General features: G+C 43.6%; 1 protein-coding gene across 1 annotated transcript in view; it reads right to left on the bottom strand.

The window, feature by feature from the left end:
• The window catches only part of ACAP1 (ArfGAP with coiled-coil, ankyrin repeat and PH domains 1), an 89,206-nt gene that overhangs the window by 51,177 nt on the left and 15,150 nt on the right, over positions 1 to 22,879 (bottom strand). Inside the window, exons 4-7 of the mRNA XM_075847381.1 lie at positions 13,628 to 13,681; positions 2,485 to 2,543; positions 1,759 to 1,942; positions 1,209 to 1,253 (exon numbers count right to left, since the gene is read on the bottom strand). Coding sequence (XP_075703496.1) covers positions 1,209 to 1,253; positions 1,759 to 1,942; positions 2,485 to 2,543; positions 13,628 to 13,681 — 342 coding nt within the window. The remainder of the gene's footprint in view (positions 1 to 1,208; positions 1,254 to 1,758; positions 1,943 to 2,484; positions 2,544 to 13,627; positions 13,682 to 22,879) is intronic.

The raw sequence follows: 22,879 nt of genomic DNA, 5'->3' as shown, positions 1-22,879 counted from the left end.
CCATGTCTCCACCTGCCCCTCATATTACCATCCCATGTCTTCACCTGCCTCTCATATTACCACCCCATGTCTTCACCTGCTCCTCATATTACCATCCCATGTCTCCACCTGCCCCTCATATTACCACCCCATGTCTTCACCTGCCCCTCATATTACCACCCCATGTCTTCACCTGCTCCTCATATTACCACCCCATGTCTTCACCTGCTCCTCATATTACCATCCCATGTCTTCACCTGCCCCTCATATTACCACCCCATGTCTCCACCTGCCCCTCATATTACCATCCCATGTCTTCACCTGCCCCTCATATTACCACCCCATGTCTCCACCTGCCCCTCATATTACCATCCCATGTCTTCACCTGCCTCTCATATTACCACCCCATGTCTTCACCTGCTCCTCATATTACCATCCCATGTCTTCACCTGTCCCTCATATTACCACCCCATGTCTTCACCTGCCCCTCATATTACCATCCCATGTCTTCACCTGCCCCTCATATTACCATCCCATGTCTTCACCTGCTCCTCTTATTTCCATCCCATGTCTTCACCTGCCCCTCATATTACCATCCCATGTCTCCACCTGCCTCTCATATTACCATCCCATGTCTCCACCTGCCCCTCATATTACCATCCCATGTCTTCACCTGCTCCTCTTATTTCCATCCCATGTCTTCACCTGCCCCTCATATTACCATCCCATGTCTTCACCTGCCCCTCATATTACCATCCCATGTCTTCACCTGCCCCTCATATTACCATCCCATGTCTTCACCTGCCCCTCATATTACCATCCCATGTCTTCACCTGCCCCTCATGTTACCATCCTGTAATACTTGGGGTACGGGCAGATGAATACTCGTGAGAAACTTCAGATGAGTCAATGTGAATGAGGGAATAATCCGGTCCTGACTCGTCTTGTGTTGTGCAGTCCGGGGGATCGGGGTAAATCGCAGGCTCAATAGATCAGTTCTCTTCTCCCCTTGTGCCCCCACCAGCCTGACCTCTGTCCCCACCAGCCTGACCTCTGCCCCCACCCGCCTGACCTCTGCCCCCACCCGCCTGACTTCTGTCCCCACCCGCTTGACCTCTGCCCCCTCCCGCCTGACCTCTGCCCCCTCCCGCCTGACCTCTGCCCCCTCCCGCCTGACCTTTGCCCCCCCTCTATGGTCCCTTGTCTTCCAAATCTTTTCGTAAACTCACAAACTCCAGGATGTCGAATTTCTTCTTCCCTTGGATGACATTGATCTGGAAGAGAATAGAGACGGTTGATGGTGTGAGAGTTTGAGCCGGTCTCTCAGACATGTGATAACCTGTAGCGGTATATTATAGCGTGTGAGCCGGTCTCTGAGACATGTGATAACCTGTAGCGGTCTCATTATAGAGTGTGAGCCGGTCTCTCAGACAGGGCATCGCCTGCAGCGGTCTCATTATAGAGCGTGAGCCGGTCTCTCAGACATGTGATAACCTGTAGCGGTATATTATAGCGTGTGAGCCGGTCTCTGAGACATGTGATAACCTGTAGCGGTCTCATTATAGAGTGTGAGCCGGTCTCTCAGACAGGGCATCGCCTGTAGCGGTCTCATTATAGAGTGTGAGCCGGTCTCTCAGACAGGGCATCACTTGTAGCGGTCTCATTATAGAGTGTGAGCCGGTCTCTGAGACATGTGATAACCTGTAGCGGTCTCATTATAGAGTGTGAGCCGGTCTCTCAGACAGGGCATCACCTGTAGCGGTCTCATTAGAGTGTCACCTGCAGGGTGTAGTCCAGGACTCGCTCTCTGAACGCTTTACGAGACGTCTGCACCGCCGATGACGCTTCCTGCACCTCCTGCGACTTCTTGCGAGACATTTCTGCATTGTGATTCAGAGCGCTCTCCAGTCCCTCCCGGCAGCGCTCTAACTCCTTGCGACTGTCTCGGAATGATCGCAGGTCTCTGAGAAGAGATGATCATATGACACAACAGGCCAGGACCTAGATTACATCATAGCAGTGAGGACTGTCTAGAAAGTGCTGGATGACTGTCTCATACCACTGTGTTATAACATACTGAATTCTACTCAGAAATGTAGGTGCAGCTCTGGGTGTGACTGGAGTATAAAACATGATATAGGAGCAGAATAGTGAGTGCAGCTCTGGATGTGACTGAAGTATAAAACTTGATATAGGAGCAGCATAGTGAGTACAGCTATGGATGTGACTAGAGTAAATGGATGTAGCAGCAGAATAGTGAGTGCAGCTCTGGATGTGACTGAAGTATAAGACATGATGTAGAAACAGAAGTAGCAATCACAAAACTGCTGTTACATCATGCCTTATACTCCAGTAACATCCAGAGCTCATAAACCTTTTGTACATTATGTTAGATTCTCTGCTGATCTTCTAGTTAACCGTTCAATTCCTCAGACTCTTGCAGCTATTGAGGAGATACAGGACATGATGGCGGTAACACAGTAGATAGGATGGTTGGATCCTCACTCTTTAAGCAGATGTTGCAGTTTCTGTTTGAAGCTTCGCTGGATGGAATCGAGAAAATCCTGCAGAGAAGAGGGAAGTGATGGACAATAATGTGGAGAAGACACAGAGAAAGACGAGAAGATCCTGCAGAGAAGAGGGAAGTGATGGACAATAACGTGGAGAAGACACAGAGAAAGACGAGAAGATCCCGCAGAGAAGAGGGAAGTGATGGACAATAATGTGGAGAAGACACAGAGAAAGACGAGAAGATCCTGCAGAGAAGAGGGAAGTGATGGACAATAATGTGGAGAAGACACAGAGAAAGACGAGAAGATCCCGCAGAGAAGAGGAAAGTGATGGACAATAATGTGGAGAAGACACAGAGAAAGACGAGAAGATCCCGCAGAGAAGAGGGAAGTGATGGACAATAACGTGGAGAAGACACAGAGAAAGACGAGAAGATCCCGCAGAGAAGAGGGAAGTGATGGACAATAACATGGAGAAGACACAGAGAAAGACGAGAAGATCCTGCAGAGAAGAGGGAAGTGATGGACAATAATGTGGAGGAGACACAGAGAAAGACGAGAAGATCCTGCAGAGGAGAGGGAAGTGATGGACAATAATGTGGAGAAGACACAGAGAAAAAGGAGAAGATCCCGCAGAGAAGAGGGAAGTGATGGACAATAACGTGGAGATGACACAGAGAAAGACGAGAAGATCCCGCAGAGAAGAGGGAAGTGATGGACAATAACGTGGAGAAGGCAGAGAAAGATGAGAAGATCCCGCAGGGAAGAGGGAAGTGATGGACAATAACGTGGAGAAGACACAGAGAAACATGAGAAGATCCAGCAGAGAAGAGGGAAGTGATGGACAATAATGTGGAGAAGACACAGAGAAAGACGAGAAGATCTCGCAGGGAAGAGGGAAGTGATGGACAATAACGTGGAGAAGACACAGAGAAAGACGAGAAGATCTCGCAGGGAAGAGGGAAGTGATGGACAATAACGTGGAGAAGACACAGAGAAAGACGAGAAGATCCCGCAGAGAAGAGGGAAGTGATGGACAATAACGTGGAGAAGACACAGAGAAAGACGAGAAGATCACGCAGGGAAGAGGGAAGTGATGGACAATAACGTGGAGAAGACACAGAGAAAGACGAGAAGATCCCGCAGAGAAGAGGGAAGTGATGGACAATAACGTGGAGAAGACACAGAGAAAGACAAGAAGATCCTGCAGAGAAGAGGGAAGTGATGGACAATAACATGGAGAAGACACAGAGAAAGACGAGAAGATCCCGCAGAGAAGAGGGAAGTGATGGACAATAATGTGGAGAAGACACAGAGAAAGACGAGAAGATCCCGCAGAGAAGAGGGAAGTGATGGACAATAACGTGGAGAAGACACAGAGAAAGACGAGAAGATCCTGCAGAGAAGAGGGAAGTGATGGACAATAACGTGGAGAAGACACAGAGAAACATGAGAAGATCCAGCAGAGAAGAGGGAAGTGATGAACAATAACGTGGAGAAGACACAGAGAAAGACGAGAAGATCCCGCAGAGAAGAGGGAAGTGATGGACAATAACGTGGAGAAGACACAGAGAAACATGAGAAGATCCTGCAGAGAAGAGGGAAGTGATGAACAATAACGTGGAGAAGACACAGAGAAAAAGGAGAAGATCCTGCAGAAAAGAGGAAAGTGATGGACAATAACGTGGAGGAGACACAGAGAAAGATGAGAAGATCCTGCAGAGAAGAGGGAAGTGATGGACAATAACGTGGAGGAGACACAGAGAAAGACGAGAAGTTCCTTCAGAGAAGAGGGAAGTGATGGACAATAACGTGGAGAAGACACAGAGAAAGACGAGAAGATCCTGCAGAGAAGAGGGAAGTGATGGACAATAACGTGGAGAAGACACAGAGAAAGACGAGAAGATCCTGCAGAGGAGAGGGAAGTGATGGACAATAACGTGGAGAAGACACAGAGAAAGACGAGAAGATCCTGCAGAGAAGAGGGAAGTGATGGACAATAACGTGGAGGAGACACAGAGAAAGACGAGAAGTTCCTTCAGAGAAGAGGGAAGTGATGGACAATAACGTGGAGAAGACACAGAGAAAGACGAGAAGATCCTGCAGAGGAGAGGGAAGTGATGGACAATAATGTGGAGAAGACACAGAGAAAGATGAGAAGATCCCGCAGAGAAGAGGGAAGTGATGGACAATAACGTGGAGAAGACACAGAGAAAGACGAGAAGATCCTGCAGAGGAGAGGGAAGTGATGGACAATAACGTGGAGAAGACACACAGAAAGACGAGAAGATCCTGCAGAGAAGAGGGAAGTGATGGACAATAACGTGGAGAAGACACAGAGAGAGATGAGAAGATCCTGCAGAGAAGAGGGAAGTGATGGACAATAATGTGGAGAAGACACAGAGAAAGACGAGAAGATCCAGCAGAGAAGAGGGAAGTGATGGACAATAATGTGGAGGAGACACAGAGAAAGACGAGAAGATCCTGCAGAGAAGAGGGAAGTGATGGACAATAATGTGGAGAAGACACAGAGAAAGACGAGAAGATCCCGCAGAGAAGAGGGAAGTGATGGACAATAATGTGGAGAAGACACAGAGAAAGACGAGAAGATCCTGCAGAGAAGAGGGAAGTGATGGACAATAATGTGGAGGAGACACAGAGAAAGACGAGAAGATCCTTCAGAGAAGAGGGAAGCGATGGACAATAACGTGGAGAAGACACAGAGAAAGACGAGAAGATCCTGCAGAGAAGAGGGAAGTGATGGACAATAACGTGGAGAAGACACAGAGAAAGACGAGAAGATCCTGCAGAGAAGAGGGAAGTGATGGACAATAACGTGGAGAAGACACAGAGAAAGACGAGAGGATCCCGCAGAGAAGAGGGAAGTGATGGACAATAACGTGGAGAAGACACAGAGAAAGACGAGAAGATCCCGCAGAGGAGAGGGAAGTGATGGACAATAATGTGGAGAAGACACAGAGAAAGACGAGAAGATCCCGCAGAGAAGAGGAAAGTGATGGACAATAATGTGGAGAAGACACAGAGAAAGACGAGAAGATCCTGCAGAGGAGAGGGAAGTGATGGACAATAACGTGGAGAAGACACACAGAAAGACGAGAAGATCCTGCAGAGAAGAGGGAAGTGATGGACAATAACGTGGAGAAGACACAGAGAGAGATGAGAAGATCCTGCAGAGAAGAGGCAAGTGATGGACAATAACGTGGAGAAGACACAGAGAAAGACGAGAAGAACCCGCAGAGAAGAGGGAAGTGATGGGCAATAATGTGGAGGAGACACAGAGAAAAAGGAGAAGATACTGCAGAGAAGAGGGAAGTGATGAACAATAACGTGGAGAAGACACAGAGAAAAAGGAGAGGATCCAGCAGAAAATAGGAAAGTGATGGACAATAACGTGGAGGAGACACAGAGAAAGACGAGAAGATCCTGCAGAGAAGAGGGAAGTGATGGACAATAATGTGGAGAAGACACAGAGAAAGACGAGAAGATCCAGCAGAGAAGAGGGAAGTGATGGACAATAATGTGGAGGAGACACAGAGAAAGACGAGAAGATCCTGCAGAGAAGAGGGAAGTGATGGACAATAATGTGGAGAAGACACAGAGAAAGACGAGAAGATCCCGCAGAGAAGAGGGAAGTGATGGACAATAATGTGGAGAAGACACAGAGAAAGACGAGAAGATCCTGCAGAGAAGAGGGAAGTGATGGACAATAATGTGGAGAAGAAACACAGAGAAAGACGAGAAGATCCTTCAGAGAAGAGGGAAGCGATGGACAATAACGTGGAGAAGACACAGAGAAAGACGAGAAGATCCTGCAGAGAAGAGGGAAGTGATGGACAATAACGTGGAGAAGACACAGAGAAAGACGAGAAGATCCTGCAGAGAAGAGGGAAGTGATGGACAATAACGTGGAGAAGACACAGAGAAAGACGAGAGGATCCCGCAGAGAAGAGGGAAGTGATGGACAATAACGTGGAGAAGACACAGAGAAAGACGAGAAGATCCCGCAGAGGAGAGGGAAGTGATGGACAATAATGTGGAGAAGACACAGAGAAAGACGAGAAGATCCCGCAGAGAAGAGGAAAGTGATGGACAATAATGTGGAGAATACACAGAGAAAGACGAGAAGATCCTGCAGAGGAGAGGGAAGTGATGGACAATAACGTGGAGAAGACACAGAGAAAGACGAGAAGATCCTGCAGAGAAGAGGGAAGTGATGGACAATAACGTGGAGAAGACACAGAGAGAGATGAGAAGATCCTGCAGAGAAGAGGCAAGTGATGGACAATAACGTGGAGAAGACACAGAGAAAGACGAGAAGATCCCGCAGAGAAGAGGAAAGTGATGGACAATAACGTGGAGAAGACACAGAAAAAGACGAGAAGATCCTGCAGAGAAGAGGGAAGTGATGGACAATAATGTGGAGATGACACAGAGAAAGACGAGAAGATCCTTCAGAGAAGAGGGAAGTGATGGACAATAACGTGGAGATGACACAGAGAAAGACGAGAAGATCCTGCAGAGAAGAGGGAAGTGATGGACAATAACATGGAGAAGACACAGAGAAAGCAAGAAGATCCTGCAGAGAAGCGGGAAGTGATGGACAATAACGTGGAGAAGACACAGAGAAAGACGAGAAGATCCTGCAAAGGAGAGGGAAGTGATGGACAATAACGTGGAGAAGACACAGAGAAAGACGAGAAGATCCTGCAAAGGAGAGGGAAGTGATGGACAATAACGTGGAGAAGACACAGAGAAAGACGAGAAGATCCCGCAGAGAAGAGGGAAGTGATGGACAATAACGTGGAGAAGACACAGAGAAAGACAAGAAGATCTCGCAGGGAAGAGGGAAGTGATGGACAATAACATGGAGAAGACACAGAGAAAGACGAGAAGATCCTGCAGAGAAGAGGGCAGTGAAGGGCAATAATGTGGAGGAGACACAGAGAAAGACGAGAAGATCCTGCAGAGAAGAAGGAAGTGATGGACAATAACGTGGAGAAGACACAGAGAAAGACGAGAAGATCCTGCAGAGAAGAGGAAAGTGATGGACAATAACGTGGAGAAGACACAGAGAAAGACGAGAAGATCCTGCAGAGGAGAGGGAAGTGATGGACAATAACGTGGAGAAGACACAGAGAAAGACGAGAAGATCCTTCAGAGAAGAGGGAAGTGATGGACAATAACGTGGAGAAGACACAGAGAAAGACGAGAAGATCCTGCAGAGAAGAGGGAAGTGATGGACAATAACGTGGAGAAGACACAGAGAAAGACGAGAAGATCCCGCAGAGAAGAGGGAAGTGATGGACAATAACGTGGAGAAGGCAGAGAAAGATGAGAAGATCCCGCAGAGAAGAGGGAAGTGATGGACAATAATGTGGAGAAGACACAAAGAAAGACGTGAAGATCCCGCAGAGAAGAGGGAAGTGATGGACAATAACGTGGAGAAGACACAGAGAAAGACGAGAAGATCCTGCAGAGAAGAGGGAAGTGATGGACAATAACGTGGAGAAGACACAGAGAAAGACGAGAAGATCCTGCAGAGAAGAGGGAAGTGATGGACAATAACGTGGAGAAGACACAGAGAAAGACGAGAAGAACCCGCAGAGAAGAGGGAAGTGATGGGCAATAATGTGGAGGAGACACAGAGAAAAAGGAGAAGATACTGCAGAGAAGAGGGAAGTGATGAACAATAACGTGGAGAAGACACAGAGAAAAAGGAGAGGATCCAGCAGAAAATAGGAAAGTGATGGACAATAACGTGGAGGAGACACAGAGAAAGACGAGAAGATCCTGCAGAGAAGAGGGAAGTGATGGACAATAATGTGGAGAAGACACAGAGAAAGACGAGAAGATCCAGCAGAGAAGAGGGAAGTGATGGACAATAATGTGGAGGAGACACAGAGAAAGACGAGAAGATCCTGCAGAGAAGAGGGAAGTGATGGACAATAATGTGGAGAAGACACAGAGAAAGACGAGAAGATCCCGCAGAGAAGAGGGAAGTGATGGACAATAATGTGGAGAAGACACAGAGAAAGACGAGAAGATCCTGCAGAGAAGAGGGAAGTGATGGACAATAATGTGGAGGAGACACAGAGAAAGACGAGAAGATCCTTCAGAGAAGAGGGAAGCGATGGACAATAACGTGGAGAAGACACAGAGAAAGACGAGAAGATCCTGCAGAGAAGAGGGAAGTGATGGACAATAACGTGGAGAAGACACAGAGAAAGACGAGAAGATCCTGCAGAGAAGAGGGAAGTGATGGACAATAACGTGGAGAAGACACAGAGAAAGACGAGAAGATCCTGCAGAGAAGAGGGAAGTGATGGACAATAACGTGGAGAAGACACAGAGAGAGATGAGAAGATCCTGCAGAGAAGAGGCAAGTGATGGACAATAACGTGGAGAAGACACAGAGAAACACGAGAAGATCCCGCAGAGAAGAGGAAAGTGATGGACAATAACGTGGAGAAGACACAGAGAAAGACGAGAAGATCCTGCAGAGAAGAGGGAAGTGATGGACAATAACGTGGAGATGACACAGAGAAAGATGAGAAGATCCTGCAGAGAAGAGGGAAGTGATGGACAATAACGTGGAGAAGACACAGAGAAAGCAAGAAGATCCTGCAGAGAAGCGGGAAGTGATGGACAATAACGTGGAGAAGACACAGAGAAAGACGAGAAGATCCTGCAAAGGAGAGGGAAGTGATGGACAATAACGTGGAGAAGACACAGAGAAAGACGAGAAGATCCTGCAAAGGAGAGGGAAGTGATGGACAATAACGTGGAGAAGACACAGAGAAAGACGAGAAGATCCCGCAGAGAAGAGGGAAGTGATGGACAATAACGTGGAGAAGACACAGAGAAAGACAAGAAGATCTCGCAGGGAAGAGGGAAGTGATGGACAATAACATGGAGAAGACACAGAGAAAGACGAGAAGATCCTGCAGAGAAGAGGGCAGTGAAGGGCAATAATGTGGAGGAGACACAGAGAAAGACGAGAAGATCCTGCAGAGAAGAGGGCAGTGAAGGGCAATAATGTGGAGGAGACACAGAGAAAGACGAGAAGATCCTGCAGAGAAGAGGGAAGTGATGGACAATAACGTGGAGAAGACACAGAGAAAGACGAGAAGATCCTGCAGAGAAGAGGGAAGTGATGGACAATAACGTGGAGAAGACACAGAGAAAGACGAGAAGATCCTTCAGAGAAGAGGGAAGTGATGGACAATAACGTGGAGAAGACACAGAGAAAGACGAGAAGATCCTGCAGAGAAGAGGGAAGTGATGGACAATAACGTGGAGAAGACACAGAGAAAGACGAGAAGATCCCGCAGAGAAGAGGGAAGTGATGGACAATAACGTGGAGAAGGCAGAGAAAGATGAGAAGATCCCGCAGAGAAGAGGGAAGTGATGGACAATAATGTGGAGAAGACACAGAGAAAGACGTGAAGATCCCGCAGAGAAGAGGGAAGTGATGGACAATAACGTGGAGAAGACACAGAGAAAGACGAGAAGATCCTGCAGAGAAGAGGGAAGTGATGGACAATAACGTGGAGAAGACACAGAGAAAGACGAGAAGATCCTGCAGAGAAGAGGGAAGTGATGGACAATAACGTGGAGAAGACACAGAGAAAGACGAGAAGAACCCGCAGAGAAGAGGGAAGTGATGGGCAATAATGTGGAGGAGACACAGAGAAAAAGGAGAAGATACTGCAGAGAAGAGGGAAGTGATGAACAATAACGTGGAGAAGACACAGAGAAAAAGGAGAGGATCCAGCAGAAAATAGGAAAGTGATGGACAATAACGTGGAGGAGACACAGAGAAAGACGAGAAGATCCTGCAGAGAAGAGGGAAGTGATGGACAATAATGTGGAGAAGACACAGAGAAAGACGAGAAGATCCAGCAGAGAAGAGGGAAGTGATGGACAATAATGTGGAGGAGACACAGAGAAAGACGAGAAGATCCCGCAGAGAAGAGGGAAGTGATGGACAATAATGTGGAGAAGACACAGAGAAAGACGAGAAGATCCCGCAGAGAAGAGGGAAGTGATGGACAATAATGTGGAGAAGACACAGAGAAAGACGAGAAGATCCTGCAGAGAAGAGGGAAGTGATGGACAATAATGTGGAGGAGACACAGAGAAAGACGAGAAGATCCTTCAGAGAAGAGGGAAGCGATGGACAATAACGTGGAGAAGACACAGAGAAAGACGAGAAGATCCTGCAGAGAAGAGGGAAGTGATGGACAATAACGTGGAGAAGACACAGAGAAAGACGAGAAGATCCTGCAGAGAAGAGGGAAGTGATGGACAATAACGTGGAGAAGACACAGAGAAAGACGAGAAGATCCTGCAGAGAAGAGGGAAGTGATGGACAATAACGTGGAGAAGACACAGAGAGAGATGAGAAGATCCTGCAGATAAGAGGCAAGTGATGGACAATAACGTGGAGAAGACACAGAGAAAGACGAGAAGATCCCGCAGAGAAGAGGAAAGTGATGGACAATAACGTGGAGAAGACACAGAGAAAGACGAGAAGATCCTGCAGAGAAGAGGGAAGTGATGGACAATAACGTGGAGAAGACACAGAGAAAGACGAGAAGATCCTGCAGAGGAGAGGGAAGTGATGGACAATAACGTTGAGGAGACACAGAGAAAGACGAGAAGATCCTGCAGAGAAGAGGGAAGTGATGGACAATAATGTGGAGAAGACACAGAGAAAGACGAGAAGATCCTGCAGAGAAGAGGGAAGTGATGGACAATATTGTGGAGAAGACAAAGAGAAAGACGAGAAGATCCAGCAGAAAAGAGGAAAGTGATGGACAATAACGTGGAGAAGACACAGAGAAAGCAAGAAGATCCTGCAGAGGAGAGGGAAGTGATGGACAATAACGTGGAGAAGACACAGAGAAAGACGAGAAGATCCTGCAGAGGAGAGGGAAGTGATGGACAATAACGTTGAGGAGACACAGAGAAAGACGAGAAGATCCTGCAGAGAAGAGGGAAGTGATGGACAATAATGTGGAGAAGACACAGAGAAAGACGAGAAGATCCTGCAGAGAAGAGGGAAGTGATGGACAATATTGTGGAGAAGACAAAGAGAAAGACGAGAAGATCCAGCAGAAAAGAGGAAAGTGATGGACAATAACGTGGAGAAGACACAGAGAAAGACGAGAAGATCCTGCAGAGAAGAGGGAAGTGATGGACAATAACGTGGAGAAGACACAGAGAAAGACGAGAAGATCCAGCAGAGAAGAGGGAAGTGATGGACAATAACGTGGAGAAGACACAGAGAAAGACGAGAAGATCCAGCAGAGAAGAGGGAAGTGATGGACAATAACGTGGAGGAGACACAGAGAAAGACGAGAAGATCCTGCAGAGAAGAGGGAAGTGATGGACAATAACGTGGAGGAGACACAGAGAAAGACGAGAAGATCCTGCAGAGAAGAGGGAAGTGATGGACAATAATGTGGAGAAGACACAGAGAAAGACGAGAAGATCCTGCAGAGAAGAGGGAAGTGATGGACAATAATGTGGAGGAGACACAGAGAAAGACGAGAAGATCCTTCAGAGAAGAGGGAAGTGATGGACAATAACGTGGAGAAGACACAGAGAAAGACGAGAAGATCCTACAGAGAAGAGGGAAGTGATGGATAATAACGTGGAGAAGACACAGAGAAAGACGAGAAGAACCTGCAGAGAAGAGGAAAGTGATGGACAATAATGTGGAGAAGACACAGAGGAAGACGAGAAGATCCTGCAGAGAAGAGGGAAGTAATGGACAATAACGTGGAGAAGACACAGAGAAAGACGAGATAATCCTGCAGAGAAGAGGGAAGTGATGGACAATAATGTGGAGGAGACACAGAGAAAGACGAGAAGATCCTGCAGAGGAGAGGGAAGTGATGGACAATAACGTGGAGAAGATACAGAGAAAGATGAGAAGATCCTGTAGAGAAGCGGGAAGTGATGGGCAATAATGTGGAGGAGACACAGAGAAAGACGAGAAGAACCTGCAGAGAAGAGGAAAGTGATGGACAATAATGTGGAAAAGACACAGAGGAAGACGAGAAGATCCTGCAGAGAAGAGGGAAGTGATGGACAATAACGTGGAGAAGACACAGAGAAAGATGAGAAGATCCTGCAGAGAAGAGGGAAGTGATGGACAATAACGTGGAGAAGACACAGAGAAAGATGAGAAGATCCCGCAGAGAAGAGGGAAGTGATGGACAATAACGTGGAGAAGACACAGAGAAAGATGAGAAGATCCCGCAGGGAAGAGGGAAGTGATGAACAATAACGTGGAGAAGACACAGAGAAAGATGAGAAGATCCAGCAGAGAAGAGGGAAGTGATGAACAATAATGTGGAGAAGACACAGAGAAAGACGAGAAGATCCTGCAAAGGAGAGGGAAGTGATGGACAATAATGTGGAGAAGACACAGAGAAAGACGAGAAGATCCTTCAGAGAAGAGGGAAATGATGGACAATAATGTTGAGAAGACACAGAGAAAGACGAGAAGATCCTGCAGAGAAGAGGGAAGTGATGGACAATAACATGGAGAAGACACAGAGAAAGACGAGAAGATCCTGCAGAGAAGAGGGAAGTGATGAACAATAACGTGGAGAAGACACAGAGAAAGATGAGAAGATCCAGCAGAGAAGAGGGAAGTGATGAACAATAATGTGGAGAAGACACAGAGAAAGACGAGAAGATCCTGCAAAGGAGAGGGAAGTGATGGACAATAATGTGGAGAAGACACAGAGAAAGACGAGAAGATCCTGCAGAGAAGAGGGAAATGATGGACAATAATGTGGAGAAGACACAGAGAAAGCAAGAAGATCCTGCAGAGGAGAGGGAAGTGATGGACAATAACGTGGAGAAGACACAGAGAAAGCAAGAAGATCCTGCAGAGGAGAGGGAAGTGATGGACAATAATGTGGAGAAGACACAGAGAAAGACGAGAAGATCCTGTAGAGAAGAGGAAAGTGATGGACAATAACGTGGAGAAGACACAGAGAAAGACGAGAATATCCAAAAATAAACACGTTCCCAATGATTATAGAAGAATCATGGAAGAGATATTCAGATGAGAAGACTAAGGGACCCCACCACCTCACCATGTGATTGTCCACGATTCTATTCAGACCTTCAGAGAACTTCTCCAAACATTCCTGTCACAAGAAGAACAGAGAAGTAATGACATAGATGAGTAATGATATGGAAGAGTAATGACATGGAGAAGTAATGATATGGGGGAGTGTGATGGTGCATTATGTGTGGATTATTGTGAGTCCTCAGCAGAGAGGAATGACTCTGTAATCAGGTACCACAGGTCGTGTCTCCAGCCTATGGACAATCAGACGAGTCAGAGGTGATGTCCACAAGACATAAAGTGTCCTCATTGTCCAGTCCCCACAGGGGGTCATCAGGAGGCACCACAGTTATATTCAGCTCAGGTGCAGACCAGCAAACAAAGGTGATCCAACTGCCAAGATGTTCCTCCCCGCTGAGGGGTATATAAGGGCTTGTCCTGGGGAGGATGGAGATCTTCTGGGTTTAGACCTTCAGGAGAGCTGAAGCTGAGGCCAGCGCTCTGAAGATGTTCCTGTGATCACCTGATTTTGTGGACTGTGTGTTGTTCCTGCATGGAACGTGACTTGTTCTGTCAGCATTGGATGCAATAAACCCTGTTGGAGTTGCCCTGTAGTCACTGGCTCTGTTGATCGTGTATTAACTTAGCGAACCACATGACAGTGAGTAATGGTATAAGGAGTAATGATATGGAGAAGTAATGATATGGAGTAGTAATGATATGGTGGAGTAATGATATGGAGGAGTAATGATACGAAGGAGTAATGATACGGAGGAGTAATGATACGGAGGAGTAATGATACGGACGAGTAATGACACGGACGAGTAATGACACGGACGAGTAATGACACGGACGAGTAATGACACGGACGAGTAGTGACACGGACGAGTAATAGCATGGAGTAAGGACATGGAGAAGTAATGATTTGGAGGAGTAATGATATAAGGAGTCATGATACGGGGCATTAATGATATGGAGGAGTAATGACATGGAGGAGTAATGATATGGGGGAGTAATGATATAAGGAGTAATGATATAAGGAGTAATGATACGGGGATTAATGATATGAAGGACTATTGATAGGGAGGAGTAATGATACAAAGGAGTATTGATAGGGAGGAGTAATGATATGGAGAAGTAATGATACGGAGGAGTAATGATACGGAGAAGTAATTATATGGAGGAGTAATGATACGGAGGAGTAAGGATATAGGGAGTAATGATATAAGGAGTAATGATACGGAGGAGTAATGATATAAGGAGTAATGATATAAGGAGTAATGATATAAGGAGTAATGATATGGGGGAGTAATGATATGGAGGAGTACTCATATGGAGGAGTAATGATATGGAAGCGTAATGATATAAGGAGTAACGATATGGAGGAGTAATGATATGGAGGAGTAATGATATAAGGAGTAATGATACGGAGGAGTAATGATATGGAGAAGTAATGATATGGATGATTAATGATATAAGGAGTAATTATATGGAGTAGTAATGATATGGGGGAGTTATGATATAAGGAGTAATGATACGGAGACGTAATGATATGGAGTAGTAATGATATGGGGAAGTAATGATATGGAGGAGTAATGATATGGAGAAGTAATGATATGGAGGAGTAATGATATGGAGGAGTAATGATATAAGGAGTAATGATACGGGGATTAATGATATGGAGGAGTAATGATATGAAGGACTATTGATAGGGAGGAGTAATGATAGAAAGGAGTATTGATATGGAGAAGTAATGATATGGAGGAGTAATGATATGGAGAAGTAATGATACGGAGGAGTAATGATACGGAAGAGAAATGATACGGAGGAGTAATGATACGGAGGAGTAATGATATGGAGGAGTAATGATATGGAGGAGTAATGATATGGAGGAGTAATGATACGGGGGAGTAATGATACGGGGGAGTAATGATACGGGGGAGTAATGATACAGGGTATTAATGATACGGAGGAGTAATGATACGGAGGAGTAAGGATATAAGGAGTAATGATATAAGGAGTAATGATATGGAGGAGTAATGATATAAGGAGTAATGATACGGAGGTGTAATGATATAAGGAGTAATGATATGGGGGAATAATGATATGGAGGAGTACTCATATGGAGGAGTAATGATATGGAAGCGTAATGATATAAGGAGTAACGATATGGAGGAGTAATGATATGGAGGAGTAATGATACGAAGGAGTAATGACACGGAGGAGAAATGACATGGAGGAGTAATGATATGGATGATTAATGATATAAGGAGTAATGATATGGAGTAGTAATGATATGGGGGAGTTATGATATAAGGAGTAATGATACGGAGACGTAATGATATGGAGAAGTAATGATATGGAGGAGTAATGATATGGAGGAGTAATGATACGGAGGAGTAATGATATGGAGGAGTAATGATATGGAGGAGTAATGATATGGAGGAGTAATGATATGGAGGAGTAATGATACGGAGGAGTAATTATATGGAGGAGTAATGATATGGAGGAGTAATGATATGGATAATTAATTATATGGAAGAGTAATGATATGGAGGAGTAATGATGTGGAGAAATAATGATATGGAGGAGTAATTATATGGAGAATAAATTATATGGAGGAGTAATGATATGGAGAATTAATTATATGGCGGAATAATGATATAGAGAAGTAATGATACGGTGGAGTAATAATATAAGGAGTAATGATATGGAGGAGTAATGATACGGAGGAGTAATGATGTGGAGAAGTAATGATATGGAGGAGTAATTATATGGAGAATTAATTATATGGAGGAGTAATGATATAGAGGAGTAATTATATGGAGAAGTAATGATACGGTGGAGTAATGATATAAGGAGTAATGATATGGAGTAGTAATGATACGGTGGAGTAATGATATGGAGAATTAATGATACGGAGGAGTAATTATATGGAGGAGTAATAATATGGAGAAGTAATGATATGGGGGAGTAATGACACGGAGGAGTAATGATATGGATGATTAATGATATAGGAGTAATGATATGGAGGAGTAATGATATGGAGGAGTAATGATATGGAGTAGTAATGATATGGGGGAGTTATGATATAAGGAGTAATGATACGGAGACGTAATGATATGGAGGAGTAATGATATGAAGGAGTAATGATACGGAGGAGTAATGATACGGAGAAGTAATGATATGGAGGAGTAATGATATGGAGGAGTAATGATATGGAGGAGTAATGATATGGAGGAGTAATTGTATGGAGAATAAATTATATGGCGGAATAATGATATAGAGAAGTAATGATACGGTGGAGTAATGATACGGAGGAGTAATTATACGGAGAAGTAATTATACGGAGGAGTAATGATATAGAGGAGTAATGATATGGAGAAGTAATGATATGGAGAAGTAATGATACGGAGGAGTAATTATATGGAGGAGTAATGATATGGAGGAGTAATGATATGGAGAATTAATGATATGGAGAATTAATGATAGGGAGGAGTAAAGATACGGAGGAGTAATGATATGGAGGAGTAATGATATGGAGGAGTAATGACACAGAGGAGTAATGACACAGAGGAGTAATGATATGGGGGAGTAATGATATGTGGGAGTAATAATATGGAGGAGTAATGATATGGAGGAGTAATGATATGGAGGAGTAATGATATGGAGAATTAATGATACGGAGGAGTAATGATACGGAGGAGTAATGATATGGAGGAGTAATGATATGGAGAAGTAATGATATGGAGGAGTAATGATATGGAGGAGTAATGATATGGAGGAGTAATGATACGGGGGAGTAATGATACAGGGTATTAATGATACGGAGGAGTAATGATACGGGGATTAATGATATGGAGGAGTAATGATATGAAGGACTATTGATAGGGAGGAGTAATGATAGAAAGGAGTATTGATAGGGAGGAGTAATGATATGGAGAAGTAATGATATGGAGGAATAATGATATGGAGAAGTAATGATACGGAGGAGTAATGATACGGAGGAGTAATGATATGGAGGAGTAATGATATGGAGGAGTAATGATATGGAGGAGTAATGATATAAGGAGTAATGATATGGAGAAGTAATGATATGGATGAGTAATGATATGGAGGAGTAATGATATGGAGGAGTAATGATACGGGGGAGTAATGATACAGGGTATTAATGATACGGAGGAGTAATGATACGGAGGAGTAAGGATATAAGGAGTAATGATATGGAGGAGTAATGATATAAGGAGTAATGATACGGAGGAGTAATGATATAAGGAGTAATGATATGGGGGAGTAATGATATGGAGGAGTACTCATATGGAGGAGTAATGATATGGAAGCGTAATGATATAAGGAGTAACGATATGGAAGAGTAATGATATGGAGGAGTAATGATACGAAGGAGTAATGACACGGAGGAGAAATGACACGGAGGAGTAATGATATGGATGATTAATGATATAAGGAGTAATGATATGGAGTAGTAATGATATGGGGTAGTAATGATACGGAGAATTAATTATATGGAGGAGTAATGATATGGAGGAGTAATGACACAGAGGAGTAATGATACGGAGGAGTAATGATATGGAGGAGTAATGATATGGAGAATTAATTATATGGAGGAGTAATGATATGGAGAATTAATTATATGGCGGAATAATGATATAGAGAATTAATGATACGGTGGAGTAATAATATAAGGAGTAATGATATGGAGAAGTAATGATACGGAGGAGTAATGATGTGGAGAAGTAATGATATGGAGGAGTAATTATATGGAGAATTAGTTATATGGAGGAGTAATGATATAGAGGAGTAATGATATGGAGAAGTAATGATACGGTGGAGTAATGATATAAGGAGTAATGATATGGAGGAGTAATGATACGGTGGAGTAATGATATGGAGAATTAATGATACGGAGGAGTAATAATATGGAGGAGTAATAATATGGAGAAGTAATGATATGGGGGAGTAATGACACGGAGGAGTAATGATATGGAGGAGTAATGATATGGAAGAGTAATGATACGGAGGAGTAATGATATAGAAGAGTAATGATACGGAGGAGTAATGATACGGAGGAGTAATGATACGGAGAAGTAATGATACGGAGGAGTAATTATACGGAGAAGTAATTATATGGAGGAATAATGATATAGAGGAGTAATGATATGGAGAAGTAATGATATGGAGAAGTAATGATATGGAGAAGTAATGATACGGAGGAGTAATTATATGGAGGAGTAATGATATGGAGAATTAATGATACGGAGGAGTAATGATACGGAGGAGTAATGATATGGAAGAGTAATGATATGGAGGAGTAATGATATGGAAGAGTAATGATATGGAGGAGTAATGATATGGAGAAGTAATGATACGGAGGAGTAATGATACGGAGGAGTAATGATACGGAGGAGTAATGATATGGAGGAGTAATGATATGGAGGAGTAATGATATGGAAGAGTAATGATATGGAGGAGTAATGATATGGAGAAGTAATGATACGGAGGAGTAATTATATGGAGGAGTAATGATACGGAGTAGTAATTATATGGAGGAGTAATGATATAAGGAGTAATGATATGGAGTAGTAATGATACGGAGGAGTAATTATATAGAGAAGTAATGATATGGAGAAGTAATGATATGGGGGAGTAATGATATTAGGGAGTAATGATATTAGGGAGTAATGACACGGAGGAGTAATGATACGTGGGAGTAATAATATGGAGGAGTAATGATATGGAGGAGTAATGACACAGAGGAGTAATGACACAGAGGAGTAATGATATGGGGGAGTAATGATATGTGGGAGTAATAATATGGAGGAGTAATGATATGGAGGAGTAATGATATGGAGGAGTAATGATATGGAGAATTAATGATACGGAGGAGTAATGATACGGAAGAGTAATGATATGGAGGAGTAATGATATGGAGAAGTAATGATACGGAGGAGTAATTATATGGAGGAGTAATGATACGGAGTAGTAATTATATGGAGGAGTAATGATATAAGGAGTAATGATATGGAGTAGTAATGATACGGAGTAGTAATGATATGGAGTAGTAATGATACGGAGGAGTAATTATATAGAGAAATAATGATATGGAGAAGTAATGATATGGGGGAGTAATGATATTAGGGAGTAATGACACGGAGGAGTAATGATACGTGGGAGTAATAATATGGAGGAGTAATGATATGGAGGAGTAATGATATGGAGAAGTAATGATACGGAGGAGTAATTATATGGAGGAGTAATGATACGGAGTAGTAATTATATGGAGGAGTAATGATATAAGGAGTAATGATATGGAGTAGTAATGATACGGAGGAGTAATTATATAGAGAAGTAATGATATGGAGAAGTAATGATATGGGGGAGTAATGATATTAGGGAGTAATGACACGGAGGAGTAATGATACGTGGGAGTAATAATATGGAGGAGTAATGATATGGAGGAGTAATGACACAGAGGAGTAATGACACAGAGGAGTAATGATATGGGGGAGTAATGATATGTGGGAGTAATAATATGGAGGAGTAATGATATGGAGGAGTAATGATATGGAGGAGTAATGATATGGAGAATTAATGATACGGAGGAGTAATGATACGGAAGAGTAATGATATGGAGGAGTAATGATATGGAGAAGTAATGATACGGAGGAGTAATTATATGGAGGAGTAATGATACGGAGTAGTAATTATATGGAGGAGTAATGATATAAGGAGTAATGATATGGAGTAGTAATGATACGGAGTAGTAATGATATGGAGTAGTAATGATACGGAGGAGTAATTATATAGAGAAATAATGATATGGAGAAGTAATGATATGGGGGAGTAATGATATTAGGGAGTAATGACACGGAGGAGTAATGATACGTGGGAGTAATAATATGGAGGAGTAATGATATGGAGGAGTAATGACACAGAGGAGTAATGACACAGAGGAGTAATGATATGGGGGAGTAATGATATGTGGGAGTAATAATATGGAGGAGTAATGATATGGAGGAGTAATGATATGGGGGAGTAATGATATGTGGGAGTAATAATATGGAGGAGTAATGATATGGAGGAGTAATGATATGGAGGAGTAATGATACGGAGGAGTAATAATATAAGGAGTAATGATATGTGGGAGTAATAATATGGAGGAGTAATGATATGGAGGAGTAATGATATGGAGGAGTAATGATACGGAGGAGTAATGATACGGAGGAGTAATAATATAAGGAGTAATGATATGGAGGAGTAATGATATGGAGGAGTAATGATACGGAGGAGTAATGATACGGAGGAGTAATAATATAAGGAGTAATGATATGGAGGAGTAATGACACAGAGGAGTAATGATACGGAGGAGTAGCGGTCACATGACTGCCGCCATTTTTAAAAAGAAAACGTTGAATGAATGATGTACTGTTGGAGTGGACTGTGTTATTATGGGTGCATGGTATTGTGATGTACTGTAGGAGTGGATATATATGTACTAAGCTTAGTTCTGGTGCTGTATATATGTACTGGTTTCGGTTCTGGGGATGTATATATGTCCAGAGCTTTGTTCTGGTGCTGTGTATATGTACTGAGCTTGGTTCTGGTGCTCTATATATGTACTGGTTTCTGTTCTGGTGCTGTGTATATGTACAGAGCTTTGTACCTGGTGCTGTGTATATGTACTGAGCTTGGTTCTGGTGCTGTGTATATGTACAGAGCTTTGTTCTGGTGCTGTGTATATGTACTGAGCTTGGTTCTGGTGCTGTATATATGTACTGGTTTCGGTTCTGGTGATGCCAGTGCTGTTAATATATCTGTTGATATAATGAATTGGATGAATGTAGATATGGTCCAAGCTAAATTAAATAAAATAAATGTGCACAAGGCCCCGGGACCAGCTGGGTTACACCCTAGAATTCTTAAAGAGCTTAGTTCAGTTATTTCTGTCCCCCTTTTCATAATATTCAGAGAATCTCTAGTGACTGGTATAGTGCCAAGGGACTGGTGCAGCGCAAATGTGGTGCCTATTTTCAAAAAGGGCTCTAGGTCTTCCCCGGGTAATTATAGACCAGTAAGCTTAACATCCATCGTGGGGAAAATGTTTGAGGGGCTATTGAGGGACTATATACAGGATTATGTGACAATAAATAGTATTATAAGTGACAGCCAGCACGGTTTTACTAAGGACAGAAGTTGTCAAACTAACCTAATCTGTTTTTATGAAGAGGTGAGCAGAAGCCTAGACAGAGAGGCCGCTGTGGATTTAGTGTTTATATGAGAGGTGAGTAGAAGCCTAGACAGAGGGGCCGCTGTGGATTTAGTGTTTATATGAGAGGTGAGCAGAAGTCTAGACAGAGGGGCCGCTGTGGATTTAGTGTTTATATGAGAGGTGAGCAGAAGTCTAAACAGAGGGGCCGCTGTGGATTTAGTGTTTATATGAGAGGTGAGCAGAAGCCTAGACAGAGGGGCCGCTGTGGATTTAGTGTTTATATGAGAGGTGAGTAGAAGCCTAGACAGAGGGGCCGCTGTGGATTTAGTGTTTATATGAGAGGTGAGCAGAAGTCTAGACAGAGGGGCCGCTGTGGATTTAGTGTTTATATGAGAGGTGAGCAGAAGCCTAGACAGAGGGGCCGCTGTGGGTTTAGTGTTTATATGAGAGGTGAGCAGAAGCCTAGACAGAGGGGCCGCTGTGTATATAATGTTTATATGAGGGGTGAGGAGAAGTCTGGACATAGGGACCGCTGTGGATATAGTGTTTATATGAGAGGTGAGCAGAAGCCTAGACAGAGGGGCCGCTGTGGATATAGTGTTTATATGAGAGGTGAGCAGAAGCCTAGACAGAGAGGCCGCTGTGGATATAGTGTTTATATGAGAGGTGAGCAGAAGCCTAGACAGAGGGGCTGCTGTGGATTTAGTGTTTATATGAGAGGTGAGTAGAAGCCTAGACAGAGGGGCCGCTGTGGATATAGTGTTTATATGAGAGGTGAGCAGAAGCCTAGACAGAGGGGCCGCTGTGGATTTAGTGTTTTTGGACTTTGCAAAGGCATTTTACACTGTCTCCCATAGACGTCTAATGGGTAAATTAAGGACTATAGATTAAGAAAATATAGTTTGTAATTGGATTGAGAATTGGCTCAAGGACCGTATCCAGAGAGTTGTGGTCAATGATTCCTACTCTGAATGGTCCCCGGTAATAAGTGGTGACCCCGGGGTTCAGTGCTGGGACCACTATTATTCACCTTATTTATGAATGATATAG

This window comes from Rhinoderma darwinii (assembly GCF_050947455.1).
Source record: "Rhinoderma darwinii isolate aRhiDar2 chromosome 3 unlocalized genomic scaffold, aRhiDar2.hap1 SUPER_3_unloc_3, whole genome shotgun sequence".
NCBI classification, from domain to species: Eukaryota; Metazoa; Chordata; class Amphibia; order Anura; family Rhinodermatidae; genus Rhinoderma; species Rhinoderma darwinii.
This window is presented reverse-complemented; position numbering and strand designations above follow the sequence as displayed.